Source organism: Caloenas nicobarica, chromosome 2, assembly GCF_036013445.1.
Source record: "Caloenas nicobarica isolate bCalNic1 chromosome 2, bCalNic1.hap1, whole genome shotgun sequence".
Lineage (NCBI taxonomy): Eukaryota > Metazoa > Chordata > Aves > Columbiformes > Columbidae > Caloenas > Caloenas nicobarica.
In genome coordinates, this window is record NC_088246.1 from 68,348,409 (window position 1) to 68,370,243 (window position 21,835).

Sequence of the window (21,835 nt, forward strand, 5' to 3'; positions counted from 1 at the left end):
CAAACAATCAAGAAAATACAAGCCCAACACACCTCCAAGATGTTTAAAATACAGTCTTGTGTTGCTTTCCACTACAATCACTTGCTTTAGCTTGTTTCTTTATATTTTACCTACAAATGCTTCCAACCAGGAGTTGACTCTTTTTTAACATATTTGTATTTTGTGCTGCTATTAAACTTAGCGACTCGGTATCCTCCCACTATATAAATAATGCATTGTCAAAGTAACCTGTCATTCAAGGTCAGAAGCAACATTTTGAAAAATAGTCAGTGTGATCTGCCTTTTTTTTTTTTCTCAGGTGTGTGGGGTGTCAATCACTATTCCAGAAACAAGTGACATGCGAGCCAGCATTCCAATTAGCACTTGCAACCACAAGAGAACTGAGAGATATTTAAGCAGAAAAAGTTTTTGATTCAAAAATCACAGTCATCCAAGTAATGACTTGAAATGAAGAGTGAACCTAGCAGCACAATGTGGACAAATTCAGAATGGGGATCTGTCACTATTTATTTCCCTGTGCATAGCACAGTTTTATGAAGGAGATGGCAGGTGCTTGCTCTGGGCACTTATCTGATAATTAGTTAGCTAACAGACAAATCTGTTTCCTAGAGATCACCAGCCCAGGCTTCATGGTTTTGAAAATACATTACAGCGTATTACAGGATGTACCTTTACTTGTAATAACGCCAAATACCATTTTTCAGTGTGCATACCGTGGCCTGCCTTAGCAGATATCATTCCAGAAGATTCCAGCTTGCTCCTTCTTTAAAGGATCATGGGGATATTTTTTTAATAAGTATTTTAAAGTTGTGTTTACAATGCAAAAATTTTCCAAGTTTATTTTGTCATATGATGAAAGAATGACAAAGAGGTAGCAGCATGTGAATGTTCAGAGGCCGTTCTACAAATGAGGTTATTAGATGAAATATGATATACTTTTTTATAGCACAAGCCTTCAGAGACCACCACCTTTTTGCTTTCCTTTTACATCTTGAAATAACGATGACAATTATACGGAGGTCAACAGTAGCTACAGGCAAAGACACAAAAGCTTTCCATCAGAAAGAGTATCCTGGTAAAATGAGCAGCTAGATCTGAAGATATATATTCACGCCACAAGAACCACCAATATAACTGATATTCACATATCAACAGTGAAATTAATAACACTGCTTTTACTTGGAAGTGAACTCTGTGAATATATATGAAAACATTACCTTTAAGAGGAATTCTATACTCCCAAATGGTAAAAAGCATAAAATATTAAAAGCCTTTCTGACCATTGTTGTTTGCAAAGAACACTGTGATAAATATCCAAGAAATATCTCAAGGGACATTCTCTCTCAAAATCAGGAAAAGCTTTTAACGATCTTTCACATGGAGCAAAGTAGAATAAACTGATATATGTACATATTCGTGGCCAAAACCCTCCCCTTAATCCTAGAATATGTCATAATACTGAATTTATAGTGTTTTCATTCATTCCTACAGAACTAAGCATTACAAATAGAATGTTCCAAGGAGACTTCATCATTGCATGATATGACAATCACAGAGACGAAGGATACAGCCCTTCTTACACTCCAAGCTCAAGGATAATAAACATGGTATAAAATGAGAAATTTTAATATTTAAGAATGACAATACTTTTCAGAGTTTCAAATTCCATACCAGTAGGTAGCTGTGGGATCTATCTGCTGCCTCTCTCACTTTACATGTAGAGAAACAAACAAAGAAGATTAAAGTGTCTCCGGTGCCATAATGCAAGCCAGCAACCAGGTCTCTACAATTCCTGGCTCAGATTCCAGTTGTCACCAGAAGCCAGCCTAACCTCTTAAACCTTTTATCTCTGTCAGGTTTAAGTTTTAAATGCTAGGCAATACCTTAATATGTAGTCTCCTGACAATTTCTCTTACATTCATTTTCACAGACTTTTCTGCCCAGTTTTAAACTCTTCCAGTTCCTGGGACTGTAGATGCTCACCAAGCACAGCCGGAATCAGAGCCGGGCAAAAAGGATGATTTCATGCAAGCCTGACAATTAACAGTTAATGAAGTGTGACTGATCTTGACCAACTTTGTGGGTTCAGTCATAATATGAAGGTATTCTTTTCATATCGTCATGGCCTTTTTCTTTTTAAGTATCCTTAGTTGTTTTAGGAGGTCTCCCACAGTGCCAGTTAGCATACTTTGGAGCACCTGAGGGAATGTCTTGAAATCTGAGTCTCCTTTTTAATTTCACACTCAGTCAAGTTCAACTGCAGTTAATGGCGGACTCTCTCATGGAAACATCAAACGAGGGTTCCTTTCTGTGATTAGCAAGCCTAACTGCTCTAACACAATCTCTGTATCCCCAGTCTCTACAAATGATTCGTCAGCCCTTCTCTACAATAAAGATTACATGAGAAAAACCTTTCTTGGCTTGCTGTGTATTTTATGCTAGATAATCATGATAGCACCTTGGCGCTCTGTCTAAGACATCAAAGAACAGTACGGATCCAATCTACAGGCTGTAACAAATATCTGCCCTCAGGAGAGCACTTCTATCTTTTGGAGGGTGGTCTGACTTGACAACCAACTCCTAAAGGACTGAAGTGCATAAGGGAGAACTTGCACCCTATCACACTCAAATACTGGCAATTTGCACCTCAGATGACACCCCCAGTGAAGCCACTGGACCTCAGTCTTCTCCCACACAGGTTTTACACAGTGTGCTCTATCAGGTTATGTTTGATAATTCCTAGGACTAGCTCAGGAGGAAAATACCAGATCCTCTGGAAAGTACTAATTTCCTCTTCTTCTCTGAGACTTCATACCTTGGAGTTAGTTTTTCTTAAATGCTGAGCAGTCACTGCTGCAATTTGCTTGAACACATGCTACAAAATTTTAATAATTTGTAAATATCTAGTTCCAAGCATTTTAAACTGACCACCATGAAATTTGTTCACTACACTAACCTTCTAGTGGACACTTTGAATATGTACCTCATCTTCAGCTGTGAAATGGGAAGACAAAAGCTGCATTTCGGGAGAATAATGTAAAACTAAACTTATTACTATTTTCGAAGTGCTCAAAAATTTAGTTATGGGGGTCATGGCAAAGGTTAGAAAGAAATCAATAACTCCCTTGAGAGTGAGGTTTAAACTGCATGTAGCAAATTACACCACTATTACACAATGCACAATGAAGAGGAAAAACAGCTAACAATGGCTTATTAAATTAACAGTCTCAGTTCTGTGCACAGAAGGAAACAAATCTGTCTGTGTGTGTGTGTAAATAGTGCACAAGCACATTACTAAAGGCTGAAACATAATATGGCTGGCATTTACATGGAAAAGAGGAACTGAAACTTTTGAATTTCCTTAGTTCAAAGTACTTCACTTTAGACCCCAAATACATCGTGCACATATGTATGCAAGACATACAATTCTTCGTTTCCTCTTGTTATCACATTCTGTAGGTCTTCAGTGTCATTGCAGTGTTACACTTTTTTCCATTAATATTTTAATACAGCATTCTTTGTTATTTTGTGGTTGCTTTTGTCTCTAGGTGAATATACGTGTTAATTTGAACTGATTCCTAAGCAATCGGTGTCCTTCATTCCATTTCATTATCTCTGCCCATCCTAGTAACTTTTGAACCTACTCACTAACTTAAGAAATCGAAGAGCAATCCAGTAAGTTTCATGAAAGTCAAGGGCTGGTAGAAAAAAGAAGAGATCTAAATCAGTGCTCCCATCAAGGGAAAGGCCCAGCCTCAGTCTAAGCAACGTTTTTTGCCACTGCCCTGCTGACCAATTTGTACCCGTAAAACTCCAAATCCCATGCAATAGTTACACAAAACATCTATAACACATTTTTTGTCCACATGGCAGTCAGAGAACACAAGGAAGATGTGCAGAGGAAGCTGCAGTTTTTGCTGTAGAAACATGGAAGGAACCAGAGGTCACAAACTATGGGAAGTCAGGCTTTGTTAGTTCAACTGCTAATCACTTGCTCAGTCTCTAACTTTGTGAATGCAGCTTTCTTGTACAAAGACTGTCTCTGCTTTGTGGTGCTTCAAAACTAAGTGCAAGACCAGACGAAAACTGGACAAAACATACATATGAAGGGGAGGAAGGTGGTACTGCTTAGCATGGGGAACAGTGTTCCAACAAACCAGGTTGCTCCTGGTCACAAAGGGTCTGCAGTTCCCACTTCTCCCCACCTTTTCACAGCCCAGGCACTTATCTGATAGGGTGCTACCATTGTATAGCATTGCAGGATATGAGAATGATTTTACATAGTAAACTGTTGCAAAGGTATTTCTTCTGATTTTCAGATTTGCCATGTTAGGCCTAAATTCAAATGGTAATGGGTTTCTATCAAACACAGTATCAGCAGTTGTAGGCCATTTCCTTGTGACGAGAAGTTGAGGTTCTTATGACAGATTCACAACCTCTGAAAGGAATTTCACTCATCTCTACACCGCTGAAACCCATAAAATCTTTCCTAAAATTAGGCAATACTAAAATACACTGCTTTCATGAAAGTAAATTAAGAAAATCTGAGATAAACACAAATAAAACAGAAGACAACCTGAAAATGGCAAACATATACAAGGTGCCTAGAGGGGTGAGATACGCAAGCCCATAGGGTGATAATGGTGGGACTTAACTTAGTTTTTAACAAACTGATGGGTTTGGATTTTAAAATGCTTCATGTCTCCATACTAAAGTTTAACAGCACTATTAAAAGTTTTTTATCACACAAGATACTCTCCCCAGCATAACTCTAATTCATTCCTTTCCAGCTCCACATCTGGCTTTCCCCTGTGGTTCTGTGACAAAATCTAATTATGCTGAAGAATCTTAAGCGCTCCTCACTGAAAAAATAATGAACTAATGTTTCTTTGGACAGAGATACATGTTGAATAGTTGAAAGAGGAAAATAATTCCTGTCATTCTAAGCACTACTTCTATTACTTCAGCAAATCGAAATTTCTGTATTTAGAAAAAAAAACTATCTGTGTCAGAAACGGATATTCACAGCCATCCTTTTTGTATGATAATTATGTTATCTGCACTTACCAGAGATTTTGTGTGTGAGAATTGCAAAATAGATTCCATACGGATAAGATAAAGCACAGTCAGACTGGCTGAAATGACTTACAATCACATATGAAGTCACGTCAAAACAAGGACGAGATTTAAAAAAAAACCCAACCCTACTCCTGATAACAAGACTCTTTCTTGAGGACCAGAAATTCATCTGTTCAATATTATGCATAGGTAGTTTTTGTATCTATGTTATGTTTTGACAAAAAGAGCTTAAATGTAATGCCTACACATCTTTGTTCCATCAAAAGTATTTTCACAAAAATTTCCAAGCCACCTCAAGCCAAAATGGAGCATTTGTGAAAGTTCTGCGTCAGCATATATATAGCTATGAAGCGGAATCCATCAATTTGAAAGTTTAGATATTTTGCAAATAATTTTCTCATGTAATATTGTTTCAAGGGCCCTGTGGTTATACTGAGACTAAAGAAAAAGAATATTAATTTCCATAGGGCTTTTCCTTCTTATTTTGTACTTGACATCCGGCTCTCCAGCGAGTCATGTTTCAATCCTTTCACAATTTGTCAATCACATGTCCATCTCATATTGTAGCACATGGGTGGTCAACCCTTTCTGACAGGCCACATGAGTCTACTCAAGGCACTACCATGCCTTGCCAATCACACAACCAGACATAAATTCATCATGTGATTAATAGATACTAGCTCTCCTTCTCCACACATCACGTATGCTCCGACATGTATGACCCTGACCTGGTGGCCATTGGAAAAGAGGGTACCGGATAGCACCTAGTAAGGCAGATGAACTCTTCTGGTGGCTGCAGGTTGTCCCATGCCAGAGGCTGGCCATTTCTGCACTAGTAAAATGACAATGTGCTCATGCATCTGTGGAGAGGGCTTCTTTACAGCCCAAGTCACACAAAACAGTGTTTCTACTGGTAAGGTCAGGTAAAAAGGCAAAATGAAAAGTGTCACAAAGACGACATTGATAGCACAGTAACATCAACATTCATTATGGCATTTGTTGACCTGTGTTGAGCCAGAAGCTGGGAAATAACTCTTCTTATGGAATGATGAGCTATGTAGGTCAACATGGTCTACCTTCAGGCCCTTAATTATTCTGCGTGATTTTCATCACCAAAACCATCTATAAATGCACATTTCTTTTTAAGAAATGTTTGTCACCGAAAATTTTTTAAATTCATATTTTTATTTTACAAATGGTTTGTCAGCCCTTCTCTACAATGAAGACTATAAGAGAAAAATCCTTATTATTTCTTGCATACCTTGAGGGCTTAGATTGCCATGTAGTTCAACTGTAGTTTTGACTTTACAATAGGATATCTTAATTAAAAATGACTTCATGCCAGTGCTTGTGACCTTGACAATTAAAAGCTGAAGCACCACTGAAGTACATATATCTTCTTCAATCATAACTCCAAAGTCTCAGGTTTTTATATTATCTAGGATGGAATAAATATTTCTTAGTTTCCCCAAGATAATAATTTTATTATTATACCAAACCTGGGTTGTGGTCCTGACTCCAGTAAAATAAATGAAAGTAAATATGCTGAAATTTTACCATCCTGTGGGCTTCAGTTTCAAACACAGGAAAACCATACTTGAAGCCCTCTGACTCTTTTGGAACCTCAAATCAGGAACTGTTTCTGATGCACACCTGCAAATCTGCTTAGAGCAAAGTCCCAGTGAAAATGATGAACAAGCTTTAGAATCTGTTCTGATGAAAAAGAAAGCCATAGTACCGAAAGGACCATGCAAGAAGGCGGAGTGCTACTTTTACTTCAGTGGGATTGTATATAAGATTTGGGCAATCTACACTAACCATATGACCCCGCCACCACAACCTCTCATGCTATACTGACTAGATCATTCCATGAATATTCCTCCTTCCTAATGCTGGATCAGCCATTTACATAAAACTCAGTCATACTTTCTGGATTTTAGCTAGCATGAGTGACTTAGCCTAGCGCTGGAATAAGTCAGCAGAAAATCTTTCTTCATCTTCAGGCAGGGTTCTGACATCTGAAATAATAAACTAGAGATGGTGGAATCCTTCAAATCATTTAGCTACACAATGGGAAGTAGTCAGGGGAAGGTTATCAAGATTGGTGTACTGTACACTAACCACAGGTAAAGCTGTCTTTGAACAGCTTTAATGAAGTGCCTAAATAATTAGTTACTCTTCTAAATGTTTCCTTTACTCAACGGTCTTGGATAAAGCCCACAGGAACAGCTTGCTTTGGAACTTGTTAGAAATCAGAACTGAACCTAAAGTTAAATAAATTTAAGAGTCAGGTCTCATGAAAACATTCAGCGTAATAGGTAATGAGTTTCTTAGGGGCAGAACACAAACTTTTGAAGTGATTATTGCTCTTGCAGTTTGAGAGAACTCCTTTTTTTTAAAAAAAATCTTAGATAGGGGGACAGATTGTACTAGGAGGGCAAGGGTTTATTTCTGTTGTTGTTTGGTCCAGTAAATCTGCAACAACATGCTTTAATGGCTAATGGCACAATTGAGACTTTGATCTGATTACATGACAAAGGATCTAGAGTGAATGTTAAACCTGATATGGAATACAGTCTGCATAAACACAAAGTTATTGTATGCAGCCTTTGCAGAAGCACTAGTTTACTAAGCTTGCTTAGATACTACAACTTTCTGTGGACTGTCTTTACAGATACAGTCATTGTAATGTATTCAACAGGGTCACAGTAAATTCTTTGGTTATTCTGGTGTAGTTAGCACTAAATTTAAGGCTCTGAATTTCACAACCACTTCACTGAAGTATAGCATTTGGATATTTATCCGTTTTCTCCAGCATTGCCACCAAATAGAACCTCATCTTCATTACTCAACCGCAATTTAATTTCAGTTAAAGATAATAGCCATTGTACATTTGCCTTTGAATTTTTATATGCAAACATTCCGCTACACAAATTATAATTTAATACTGATAAAAGCATAAAAAATTTGTTTCTTTCTCCTACTGAAAAGACTTTTCTCCTTTTTCTTTATCTTACTACCCTTGACACCACAAAAAAAAAAAATCTCTAATCTAATGTTACTGACAAGTATATTAAAAACACAAACATAAATCACTATATCCAAATATTATCAAAGTCTGAGTGGGAAACTATGATTATGAATGGATCTCGGTAGTCTACAACTCACAATTAATTTTAATATTGCTGGATAAGTTCAACATTGTTTTAATAGATTTGTCATAATAAAAATGTTTTTGTAATGTCTTAGTAAATTCTCATAATAATAAAAAGAATCAACAACATCACAAAGGATGATTTTTAGACTATTACAAAACCATTAATTTACTGAGAATCTAATAAAATTTTTGAATATGTAATAACATTAAAGGATACAGAACACTCTAATTTGCCTTTAACGTGGCTTGCTAATTTCTTTGAAATGAGATACACTTTTTAAACAGTTTTAGGTTAAAAATAGATTAATTTCATGACTGTAATTTTCATTTGCCCTCAAAACAATCTCAAAGCCAACAAACCCTCTTATTTCAATGGTTTTGGCAACAAATATATTTCTAAGAGGTAAAAGTTCAACATTCCAATACCCTGTATGCATAAAATCAAATCTCCCACTGACCTTTCATTTGGTGATGAGGAAAGCTATATCACTCTTCTAAACCTCTATTTCCTCTCATGAGTTTCATGTGCCTTTTTCATGCTGTCTCATTTAAATATTCATGTAGAAAGACTATTAGGATTAGAGCTTTGATAGACAAAGTATACGTAGGAAAAGACATAAATATCTCGTGCCTCTGACTGTGTGTGTGCTTGCAGGGAAAGGAGAGAGAGGGAAGGAATGGAGAGAGCAATTCTGCCCACCTGAGCTTTTTTGTGATCTAAAGAGTAGTAATAAAAAGAAAATGGATTACTAAATACTACAAGCAAAGATACAATGTATACTCCTTCACCTACCCTTTGTATTAAACTTTACTGGAGAGGTATACAAGTCAAACCTACAACGACTTTTGTTGGCACAATGAGTTAGAAACTGATGACCTCCAAAACAACAGAAAAACTGAGAAAAGTTGTGGCTGCTGCCTTTTTTGATTTTTCCAGAAAGCCAATTAAAACTTAGTGAATTTATAACCTGGTATGTTAAATAATAGAGCATTACTAAACCCAAATGCCTTTTACAAAGAGTCTGTTTGTTAAAGCTCTGTTTGGAAAGAAAAAATATTTTAAAAGAAAGTCCTAAATATATAATACAGGGAGTGTCAAGTAGTTAAAATTACCATGGCTACAAACTTCCAATTTGTTCCTGTGTCAAGAGAGAACAGAACCCACCCACTGATCCTGCAGTGCAGCATCAGCAGGCCAAGTACTAGAAATGATACACAAAAATGGCAGAACTATTTTAGCGCTTGGAGTTTTACCTCTGGAGGCAGGATGGGTAGAACATTTCTGTTTAACCTTCTCTCATTCTCCAGAAAATGACTTACAGTTGAATCATCTTAGTCATTACTATTTCCATTTATTGCATGCGCTGCACAGGATTAACATAATTACGTAATTTAAAGTGATCAGACAGTGACAGCCAAATGACGCTGCCAGTTGAGGAAATGAAAAGTAAATAAACTAAAGTTTAGATCTTTTCACCTGAAATGGACTCAAGAAAGCATATGTTTGAAAAGAGGCTACGTAATATGTGTTGGTTCAGCTGAGCTTCAATCACTGTAATTGAAATTCAGTCCTGCCGAGGGATGAGCAGAAAGGCAACATGCCTATTAAATTAAAGACCTCAGGATAAAACTACTTGGTGAAGGTCTTATGCTGGCTCTTGGTCTTGCTGCCTTAAATCATCTCTATGTTTTTTAACCCTCTACATAGTGCAGAGAAATGTTGTGGATCAATGAACTACCTTCTATTGCAGTTTGCTAGTCATCAAATGATTGCTGGCTAAATTAAAATGTTCATAGAATCATAGAAGATAAGGCTGGAAACAGACTTAAGAGGTCACATAGCCCATACCCATGACCAAAGGCATCTGACCTACATCTTAAACATTTCTCACAGATATTTGCTAAGCATGTTCCTAAAGAACAGCATTGATTAGAATTCCCCAGCCACTACAGGCAGTCCAATGCACTGCTTATCTAAACCCAGCACGAAAAATCTATTCTGCCTGTAAGAAAGAATCCATTCCAAATTTTAGATTCTAAGCTGAGAAACGCTGGGCATTGAAGCAGAAGAAAAAATCAAATCAACTCAAATCCCCAAATAAACAAAGCCGACATGGTGCGTAGATAATGTGTAGATCATGAAAATCAACATCTAAGGAACAGCACATCACAAATTTTTGTCATCTTTTCAGGGAAAAACGAGACTTTTAAGTCTTAAAAAAAAAAGATCCATAGATGGCATTGAGCTCCACTTCTAGAGAGGAAATTTCTCTTTTCTTACGTTAACTTTATAGTGACCTTAGTAAAATAACTGAAGAAAACATAAGAAAAAAATATTAATTAAGAAGGATTTAACACCATCTTTTATGACCTCTATCTAAAATCAGCAGGGAAGATGAGTAACATATTAAATTAAACAGACTAATACAGGCAAAAGCAGTAACTATTTGTATGCCTTGCATTCCAATCAGTTGTTTCAGAGAGAGATTGAGATAGAGCAACTGAGCCAACAAAAGGTATGTTCCTAAGAATGCAAGAGCACCAAATACTGCACTATATTTTCATGAAGTATTACCTGAAAACTTTTTTACATTGAAAATGCTACTTTTTTTTTTTTTTTTTGGTCAGTATGTTTATCTTAAACAGAAACTTTCCCACATATCTCTCAAACCACCCCTTCATAGACATCATGATGCAAAGATCTCTTTGCAAAGTAGCTTTCCGAGAGAGGTAAAAACGTGTATTTTATTTTACTTTATCTTTCTTCTTTGAAAATGTCAATGTTTCATTAGCATTTCTCATAGTTTCTATAGTTTCTGTTTCTGTAATTTTATGAAAGATTCCTCTCCTCACACCTCTGTGCCATTTTTTTTACCAAAATTTGCTTCCCTATTCTCTTTTTTTCCTAAATCTCTAATCTCTAGTTCCTGGATCAGGAACCAAGTTTTCCACCACTTTGAAACTCCACTGTATGTAAAAACTGTGCTTAATAATTACTTTGGTTTTATGCACATCTTCCACATTTCCTTCCAAGTCCTTGAAGGAAGTTTCCAATGCAGACATCTCAATTCTGCTGTGATTTCTTTCATTTCTGTTCCAGCACAAGATACTTTCTTCCCCTTTCTCCATTTTATTTGCCTGCAAGTGAAGCACCCTTTCTACCTGAGATCAGAGAGTTCCCTTTAAGCTACACTTTGTTGATTCCTCTTTCTGGCAGGCTATAAAGAAGTGTTTGATGTATGCATCTTTCCTGTTTCCTAATGTCAGAAAAAAAGGCTGGGTAATGTTTAGAGGTCATCTTCCGCTAATGTAACTAGAAAATACTTGTGGCTAACCAAGCAACCAGGAACATCAAGTTTCCTCAGCAGTATCAGGAATGACGGTGTTACAATAACCTAATGCAAAAAATGAAGGCTGGACGGAGAGAAAAAGGAACAAGCAGACTGACCAAGCGATCACTTGCTAGCTGAAAATCAATGGGTCACTCCTCATTTCCTCTGAAGATCCCAATGATTTGAATAACCGTGAGCTTAACAGGCCAACTGTGGATGTTACCATGGCCTGGCAACCACAGAGATATGTACCAAGAACCCAGACTCAAAAAAAGAGATGTTGCAAATGGGGACTGGCACCAGGAGTCATTTGCAGGGCAAGTGTTAGACAAGGAGAATGTTATCACATCATACAACAGAAAACAGACAACTGAAAGAAGTGTCTATATTTGTTTGAAAAGAAAGTCAGTCATAGATGCATTATATGAACAGGAATTATGAACATAAAATCATCATGACTACATAATTAGTAGCCAGTTAAAATTATTTTTTTCTTGCCTTAACTTTTCATCTGATTGAAATTTGCCACCAAAGGCCCTCAGATTTACAGGGCTTTTATTCTGGCAATGCATTACAATTCTGGCAGGTAGCCAGCCTTTTATTTTTATCCTTCAGTCCTTTGGTCTCTTCTTCATATATTTCTCATCTTGCAATATTTTTTCCTTTAGTCACAGAACATATGTAAACAACTAAAATTATTTTTGGAGTACAGAAGCATAACATACTCTATTTCCGTTTCTAACAAGAGATCATATTCTTGCAGATTTTTTTTTTAAATGCTTAGGTTTAGACAAACCTTTGTGTGTAAACAGGATATACTTATTAGGTATTTTGCTTTGTGCTGCTGAGAAACTGTCAAGATCCCTAAACATGGCTAAATAAACTTAATAAAAATATTAAAATATCATTTTCAAATTTAATGACGTTCAGACCATTGACACACACTGCTGACTTTTCAAAAATATTTATTATCCATGACAATGTACTCAGTAGTATGTGCATTGCAAACTCACCTCCAAAATCTCAAAGTCTAGTTTACCAGAGCACTTAAGAACACAGTAGACATGCTAAATTGCTTTCCTGAATCTCAAAATGCTGAAGCACATCCTTAATGCTTTGTCAACTCTAAGCCTACCTGAGTGAAAGGATACATCTGCAGCATTTAGATCTTGTTTTTTTTCTTTTCCTGTGAAACTTAGTAGAACTAATTCTTGATCAAAGGTTTGAAATATTTATTGACTGTTATTTGTAATTGTAGTTAGTAACTCATGATATGCTCTTGTCTGAGTGACCATTTTAATGTTACTGTCAACACCTTTTAATGCCCAGTCCACATATATCCTATGTTAGATTCGTTAGAACCAAATCAAAAAATGCTTTTATGCTTGTGTTCATGCTATATTGATTTCAACTTTCACCTATTTATCCTCTGCTATATATCTTCTAAACATTTTCTATTATTGAATCACCAACTGCACATTTCAAACTCAAATAAATGTATAGTAGATTTAAATTTCCGAGTTAATTGAAATTACCAAATGTATTTGACCCCCAAAATAGCCCTCCTGTAAAATCGTGCAACCTGGAGACAGCATTCACTTTTGAGCGGCTTATATAAAAAAATCACGCAGAAAAAAAAATCCTGGCAGACATCTGTGCATTTTAATACTTAACATGTCCACTACAATCAGGAAGTCTGATCCATTTGACAGCTTTTTAACCTGAGCCACTAGCTCCAACATTCCTCTGTCCTTCCTGTCCCAGCCTCTCTCACAGAGCCTCATGTCACTGTATTTCAAGACCTTATTCTAGACTTAGTCAGTTTCTTCCTTAGAGAATATAACAACTGCTAAGAAATTCCACATCATTTCTAGATTAATGGATATTAGGTGTGTTTTTCGTATATTGTAAAAGCATGATAAAAAGATATCCTAGAAATATCCTGAATTAATTCTATCAATATTTGTCTGCTTTTTATTTGGCGCAGATATACAATACATGAATATTTTATGGAGTCTGTAAATTGTCCTTTGTGTGACATTTTGCATTCCCTCTTTTCCGAACAGATCTGTTGATTCTAGTTGGTGATCTACTTCTTGTATTTCTTTGGACCAATTTGTCACTCCAGTCAGTCAGTCAAAAGGGTTAAAAAAAAAGGCCTACAGTTATTCCTTCAGACACATCATGTTGCTTGCAGTGCTTCCTCTGAGCTCGTAAGGAAAAACTGAGGGACATGCAGCAGATGAGAAAAAGCACACAACTGCAGTAAGCTCTGATCCTTTGGAGTTGTTCCTTAGCACAGCATTTATAGAAGTTTCTTCTTAGAATGGGTTTGTGGCTTGTTTTGGCATCCTCACATTACGGTGCTTTCAAATTTTATAACCTTTTTTGTTTAGTGATATGAATAATTTCCTTAAAAACTGTAGTTTTTAAAGCTTTCACTTTCTGTGAGCATTCCTCATTAGAGAGAAGTACAGCTGTGATGTATTTTGAAACATCTTTTATCATGTCCTGTGCAGGCTAATGAAAATTCTGTTAATAACAGCAAGTGATGCCCAGGATACACTACAAAACCAGCATCTTTTTAACTGCTGCAGACTGTCTACAACCACATTACAGCCCTGACTCAGCAATCTCTCCCTCTTCATCACAGTAAATGCTGAACTCTAACATGTGCACTGCAGCCCCAGTAATGTACGCAGTCATTAGGAAAGAGCCAAGTGCTTTGTTGAATGAGAATGAACTGAAGCATATAAATGTTTTACTGCAGTACAACCCATTATCCCATTCTTTTGATCTAGATTACCTCAATCTCCATTTAAAGTCCCATGCTTCTCTGCACTAGCTCTCATGCTGGACCAGCAAACAAAAGCAGCCAGAGGAAGCCATACCAGACAGGGTGAGACTAGAGGTCCAGTAGAAACCTCCTGGGCACTTCAGATACTGCATCAGCTACACGATGTTGGTTGGTGCCTAAATAGAGCTTCTGCCCACAGGACAGCCGCGCTGAGCGACAGAAATGTGCCTGGTCTTAAAAGAGCCACCTGGCAGCTGACTACCCTTCCTTTTGAGCCTGGGAATGTAAAGCAGGCACGAATTCTTGCTCATTTTTGTGCAAAGTGGGAAGGAGAAGGTCAAAGGGCCACATGTGTTTTCGGTTTTTGCTTTTATAACCTATTTTAGGTAACTCTTAATTCTCTGCATTACATCGTTTGATAGCTTGACTTCACATAAAAGTTATCCAAGGTTTTAATCTGGATGCTGCCCTTCTGAAAATCTGGCAGAGACCTTTGGGATCTTGTTGAAGACCCCAGATCTTTGATTACTTTTGAGGAAGTATTGAATACGTATGTTCCAAGCTGTCTCCTCCTTTCCTCGACCTGTCGTCTGTGCACATAACAAGCTATATAAAGGCACACATGATATATGTTGCCCTTTTGTGTTGCTCATAAGCATCTTTGATTACAATTACATGTCTTGAGCAGATTTAGCAGGAAACATTTCCCAGTAGTCCAACCACGCAAAACAACATAAACAGAATCTTTCACCCAGCTAAAAACCCATGGTGACTTTTGTGACAAATTGACTTTTTTTTCTGGGAACCTACAGAATGCCACTTACATTAGATTTATCAGGAGGAACTTCCCCCTAACAATTTCATTTCACGTTCTATGTATTACACATTGGCCAGGCATGACAAAAAGCTTTCAGCTGTAGCTTCCCCATGCAAAAGATGTCCCATTTACTGAAGTATTGAGATTCTAGTTTTTTTCAGAAAGCAGAAGTTCCTAACATGTTAAGTGGACCAGACATAAATGAGATACTCCCTTGAAGGAGCACTGGCAGCCACAAAAGGCAGAAAAAGCAATTTTCCTTATCATTCGCTTGTTGTAGCCATTTAGGTGCAGATCTACACATCTCAACGAGTTCCTATGGAAACTATCAGTATCCTTGATTTTAATAACATTATCTCTCATTTTTAACATACAAAATTTCAGTCAACAGTCTCCTTGCTTGTTCCCATGCTACAAGCTTCTGATGGCGCATACTCAGCTTAATGACATACTTGGTTCTCTTCCAGCAGATTATTAAAAAAAAGGTCTGATGAAAAAATCAGCTGTGTTTAAATAGCTATACAGTCCAATCAGACAGTTTGAGGGGTTTGGCTGTTTTTTTGTCTTACAGACCGTTATCAGGCAAATATACGTACACGCAGAGACAGTATTCAAACAAGAGTTTAGTAATGTGTTTGTGCTTAAGTTTCATGGTTTGCCAAACACATTACAGTAGGTGCACTATTGTTGCGCTGTGTTTCCATAACCAGGTTTATTCAAGAGACCAAGCGGCTTAGCTTAACACTAGTCACATAAGGTATGCATTGATTATTTCTTATGACTACTCAGAACTTTAACAAGGATGCATATATACTTTAATACTTGTCATCAATTTACTGTAAAAGCAGGCAGGTGGCTGATAAACTGCCAATTATCCTTTTTCCATGTGTTAAGTTATTGCTACGTACTTTTGGGGATCCTAACAACAGTGCTGGAGAAGGGACATCAAATGATGCTTAGAAATGTGATACACGTTTTCATTTCACACTCCAACAGTTTTTACAACTAGAGCTCCACGAAATGTATGAGAATCCTTGGCTAACAGCCATTTCTACTGAGGTGTAAAATAAGGATCACATCTCTTTGAAAAAGTCTTCACATGACTAAATTGGATGTTGACCTTTTTCCAAAATATATTGTAAATATCCCTTTCCTCTACCCATCAGTTAATTTTGAATTTCTGAACTCAATGTTGACATGTTTTAACGGACATATAATCAATACATATTTTTTTGAAACAGCTTTGTAAAGCGAAATAAACAGATTCATCCTTCCACTAAACTAGAACTGAAATACCTTGAATTACATAATAACTGATGTTAAATCTTTTTCAATTTTAATAAGTAATTTCCTCATCTTGCACCCTGGAACAAGAAACAAGTGTATTATTGCCTTTACAGTCATTAAAGTAAAGCTATGGGCATCAGCAAAAACATATTTTAAATTCAGATTTCAGTACGTCAGGAAAGATTAAAGCTTCATGCATACATAAAAGGGGAACTATAAAACGCTAACACATACATAGCATGGAATCATTATGCTTGAACAGCTGCTATTTTACCAGCGTAGTAAAGCAGAAAATGTATTTTACTCACCTCTGTTAAACCAGAAACTTCTCCTTTTGCTAAGGGTCTGGTGATGGATGCAGTGTAAACTTTGGCATCTGATACTGGTTGCCCTTTCATAAAATGTTTCCCGGCTTCATAAATATTCACTTCTACCATCTTACCCATTAACAGAGGATCCTTTGGCACAAGAACCTTTCAAATAAAGATAAAGACATAGTTACTAAATACTACAAAGGACATCAGTGTCTCCAGCTTCCACTCAGAAATCAGATTTTTGATAAACATCAGAGCAAATCCTAAAACTTCAAAATTTTAGTGATCAGCATACGCTACAGCCCCCAACACACTTGACCAGCAGCATCTCCGGCTTCCATTCTTCAAGAGCTTTGCAGTGTTAGTTCAGGCCTTTTTGACTCCAGCTGATTCTGTGAGACATATTTTTTCACTCATGAGAAAGTTGGGCCTCAGTTGCAACATCTGAATCCAGATCCAAACAGTTCCCAAGGGCACTTGCACTACACAGTTCTAATAGATTGCTGTAAAGCTTCCTATTTTCATAACTATCCCACGACACTTCTTTTTTTTTTTTTTAAATGTTTTTGAGTCTGTAAATGCTTCAGGATAGAAATTATGCCCTTGTTTCTGTTTGAACAAGCCCTTACTTTGATTGGGCAGGTCCTTTGCAGCAGAGATGCATGATTAAAGATGACTGCCTGTTGAAACAGATGAGTGGGTTTCCTGGGTCAGCAAGTAATGCCACCCTTTCCTGAATTTGCACAATCATGATACTTAGACAAGTCCCATAAGAACTTTACAAAAAGGATACTATATAACAGATGTTCCTAGGTCACGCAAGTTACAAAAGAAAGAGCACAAGGTAAAGGAAGAGCTCAAGGTACATTAGCAACATTTTTTTCTGGAAGAATGGGTGGAATAAAAAGGCTCTAAAAATAGAGAAGCAGTTAAAAAAGAAAAGTGGAGTCATTTCCCAATTAAAAAATGAAAAATAGAATCACGGGGACTTATTTAATCACATTTACTTGAAGCTCATCCGCACACAAATGCAAGCTTTTCAAAGGTGATGAGCACATCAAGATATTGAAATCAGGTAACTAAGGATCACTGGGCCTGTGACCTCTGTAAATCTTGGTATCCCTGTATGCAAAATGGCAGTAAGTTAACATAAATCCTCCAGGACTGACAGGAGTGTGAGACTACTACTTAAGAAAGAGGTTAAATGAAAATATCTGGGAGGTACTGTAAACAACCAAGCAGCCAGGCTTGGCGTACACTCCTACGTTTTTAAGACATAAGTATTTGTTAAGAAAAAATCCCCAACCATGTTTCTAAGAAACAAAGTTACACCGACAGAAACTCTCATCTTGACTGTTTCTCTGGCAAAGCTCCCTTTGGTCAGTTCAGACCGCTTTGTTCAATGAACTTAAACTGCATCAGCAAAGCCTCCACAGGCGTGAGCTGCGGGTCCACCAGGACGCCTGCCAGTGTAGCTCTCGCGATGGGGCTTTATTAGCAAGCTCTTTTAATACCAACGAGCTTAATGAAGAGAAAACAAGTTTGATAACTATTTGAGTTAACAGAACATTACACCAGGACGCTGAGCTTCAGCTCCTAAAGTATAACATGATATTTAGTGACTCAAGACTGGTTTTAAATTTACTGTAATTAAAGTCACTGTTATTAAAGTTAGTCACAAGCACCAAGTCTTGTGTTTACCTGTGCAAACACTAGGATATTATCTTTGTCAAACATGCCACAAGTAAAATTTTTAGGGAAAAGACAGACATTTTAATAATGGAAAGTGTTTCTTCCATAATAAAATGTAAAATTACTCCCTATGTTATTATTTGTATTTTATGTATTCTTTACCAGTCTCAATCAGAAGTTGTATTAGGTGCTGTACAAACATCCCACACTTCCTTTTGCACATAACGTTTTCCCTTTAATTAATGAAACTTTCATAAAACAAGCATTGAACACTAAAAAGTCCCAAGCAATTTCTTTTTAATCTCTATACGGAAAACCATGTTCCTCAAATCTGACTGATAAACTACAAAAGCATGGAACCGCAATATACAAGACTTAGACAGAGGTTAAAGATGTAACAAAAGAAAAGAAGTGATTTATCAAAAAACAAAATTAGCGAACCAGATATCTAATAGAAACAGATATTTCAAGAGCACTAATGTTACTTATTACTAAGCAAAAATACATAAATAAACACTGTAACATAACATGTAACCAGAAGAACACACTCTTGGTGACTATATAAGTGCAGCCATCATTAATCACCTTTCCAGGTTTAGACAACTGAATAACCAAATGTAGCAAAAGCAAACTACGGACAGTTCAGCGAAAGAAAATGAAGAACAAGCCAAAGGAAAAACCAGAATTAAATCATGATGATTCAGAAAAGCCAGTTTTATTGGTTTTCATTAAGTCATCTGCTTTTGAGCAAAAATAATAATTTTGTGAAATAGATGCTGTACTTGGTTCCTAGCAATATCAAAGATATTGTTTCTGTGTGGAAAGAATTCATTTATAGAAAGTACATAGAAGGAAATACAACATATTAGGCTGAAGTGTTAATCTAAAGAAGTTTCTGACCCTTCCTTTCTTTGATTCTTTTTTTTCCCCACAAAGTGCATTGCCTGAAAGGAGTTTCTAAAAGATGTATGGAAATCATCAAGATTCACCTATGCAGAAAACAATGCTTTGGAGACACAGAAATTAAAATTACTGCAATAATGAACAGTTTCTTAAACCATCAAAATAATGTTATTTAGATATATAGCATGTATCCTCCTCATGCTGTATACTCGAAAGAGCTGCTGTGTATTTCTTAACATAATGTCAGGTAAATTGTATTTACAACAGAGAAACCAAATACCTTGTAAACAACTCTTGATGGTCACAGCTTTCCTGGAAACGTTTCTGACTTCTTTACTTTTTTTTTTTTTTTTCCCCCCCCACTGTGGCACACTATGTTGCTGAGATTATCAGAAGGCAGTAATAAAACAAAGAGATATTATTTTTTTATCTAACCGTACCTGCTCATAGAAAGGATTGTGAGCAACATAGTAATTGGAATCAAAGGATTCTTCTGTTACCAGAACTCTCTGCCTCTCACCAACCTGGAAAATAAAAGACAAGAGATATGACTCAGAAAACAAAAATAATGAATTACACCCCAAAGAGAGCTGCAACTACAAACACACACTCTCAGCAGAAATAATTGAATTCTCTGAGGAAATTCTATGTCAGCAAGAAAGCGGGGCAGAGAACCCTAGTTCAAACTGTTTGTAATCGACAGGGTTAAAAGTCAGAATTGAGGGCTAGAACTGTGGTACTGTAATGGCTTACCATGAAAACCCAGTTCAGAAATATGAACTGGTTTTACTTATTAACACAATAACAAATAAAATGTCAGATGTGCACAGAGTCTGTTACAGCTTCCTCCAACTAATGAAAAAACTCCCCTTCAGCATAAAATTCTGCAATCAATCACAGAAAGAGTAATCACCCCCCCCAGCCCTATGACAAAGAAAACAACTAGCAGCACCTGCGAGAAGCAGGGAACTGTAGCATGCTGCACAACTTCTAGATGCCATCAAGCTCATCTCTTTGCCTTCTTTTTTAAAAAAACACCCTTGTTGATAGGGCATATCTTTATACCTTCTTGGTGATTTGACTAAGCTGTACTCAGGAGATCACATCCATTCCCATGACAGCAGAGTCAACACTGCATATTACAAATGAAGAAGAGTTTTTAACAGCTCACAGACACAGCAATATTAAAAGCCAAATAAACACTGGGCTAGGAAGCCCAGTGTTTCAATTATACCTCCCAGCTTCCAAATGCACAAAGTTTCAAGGAAGCACCAATTTGAGAATTAGTTAGATGGAAAACCCCAAGACAAATCAGTGGCATATAGTTGCCAAGTAGATATGAATCAAAATCTGGATTTCCCCAAAGTTCAAAATCCCCCCCACAACACCTTTGAATTTGTCCACTACTGAGTTGTATAATGAAGTTTATAGCCTAATTTCTGCAAACCTTGCAGGACATTTAGTCTGAGCACATCTCTATTTTTTTTTTTCATCTAAATGTGCCCTGGATTATTTCCAAACTATTTGACAAATGCATTCTGCAAAATACAATTGTTAAGGAAGTTAAATTTACTCACTGTTTTTATTACTGTCACTATTTTGAGAATCAAAAATGGTTTCACATTTTACTCCAAACTTTCCGCGTCTGTGAGCAAAGCTGCATTCAAGACTCTCCCCCCTCCCTGAAAGCCTTCCACCACATCCCAGTGGCAGCTGGTATGTAGAAGTTTTAAGGCCTCCATCATAAGGTCCATGTGAATTAGCAAGAAGATGCAGATCAGATAATAATGTTTTGATTCTTTAAGGAACAAGCGGCAAAAGATAAGATTTGGATTTTCTCTAACAGCCAATGGCAGAAAAAAGAACACGAAGAAATAAGAACAGCAATATCATATCTACATTACAGTATGTATACAGTGTATATATGCATATGTTTATATAAAACTCTCCACTCGCCAAACAGAAAGACTTAATGGAACAACTCGTCTCCCCTTCCCTGTGCATGTAGCTGGAGCATTCCCAAAGCAAGCCCTGGAGAGCAGGGGAGAGAGAGAGCACCCAGTTCATCTCCCCACAGGCAGACAGTGTTAATTCCCCACTACCACAAGTGTGGGGTACGCAGCAGAATGGGAACATGCCTCGAGTTATAGACCCAGAAATAGAATCCTAATAGTAGAAAAGATGTATATTTTGGCATACTTTTAAGGGTTTTTATAACACATTTAAAATTTCCATCAATGTTCCTCTGGGAAGTTTGCAATTACAAATAACAACGTATAGAGCATACTCAAATTTTAGTAACCTAAATCCAGTGTAACCATTTATCATTGCCCTAAACAGTAAGGTGTTTTTTTCTTTCAAGAAAACAGTTATTCCATTCAAATCCCCAGAGGAATTTTGCAAATGCATGTCAAGAAGGCACTGGAGATAACTGTGCCAATAATAAGATTACAGGGA

The 21,835-nt window shown here is 36.9% G+C and overlaps 1 protein-coding gene across 1 annotated transcript in view; it reads right to left on the reverse strand.

Annotated features, from left to right (window-relative positions):
- The window catches only part of CDKAL1 (CDK5 regulatory subunit associated protein 1 like 1), a 417,324-nt gene that overhangs the window by 8,180 nt on the left and 387,309 nt on the right, over positions 1–21,835 (reverse strand). The window contains exons 14-15 of the mRNA XM_065628520.1: positions 19,819–19,902; positions 16,778–16,942 (exon numbers count right to left, since the gene is read on the reverse strand). Of these exons, the coding sequence (XP_065484592.1) occupies positions 16,778–16,942; positions 19,819–19,902 (249 nt within the window). The remainder of the gene's footprint in view (positions 1–16,777; positions 16,943–19,818; positions 19,903–21,835) is intronic.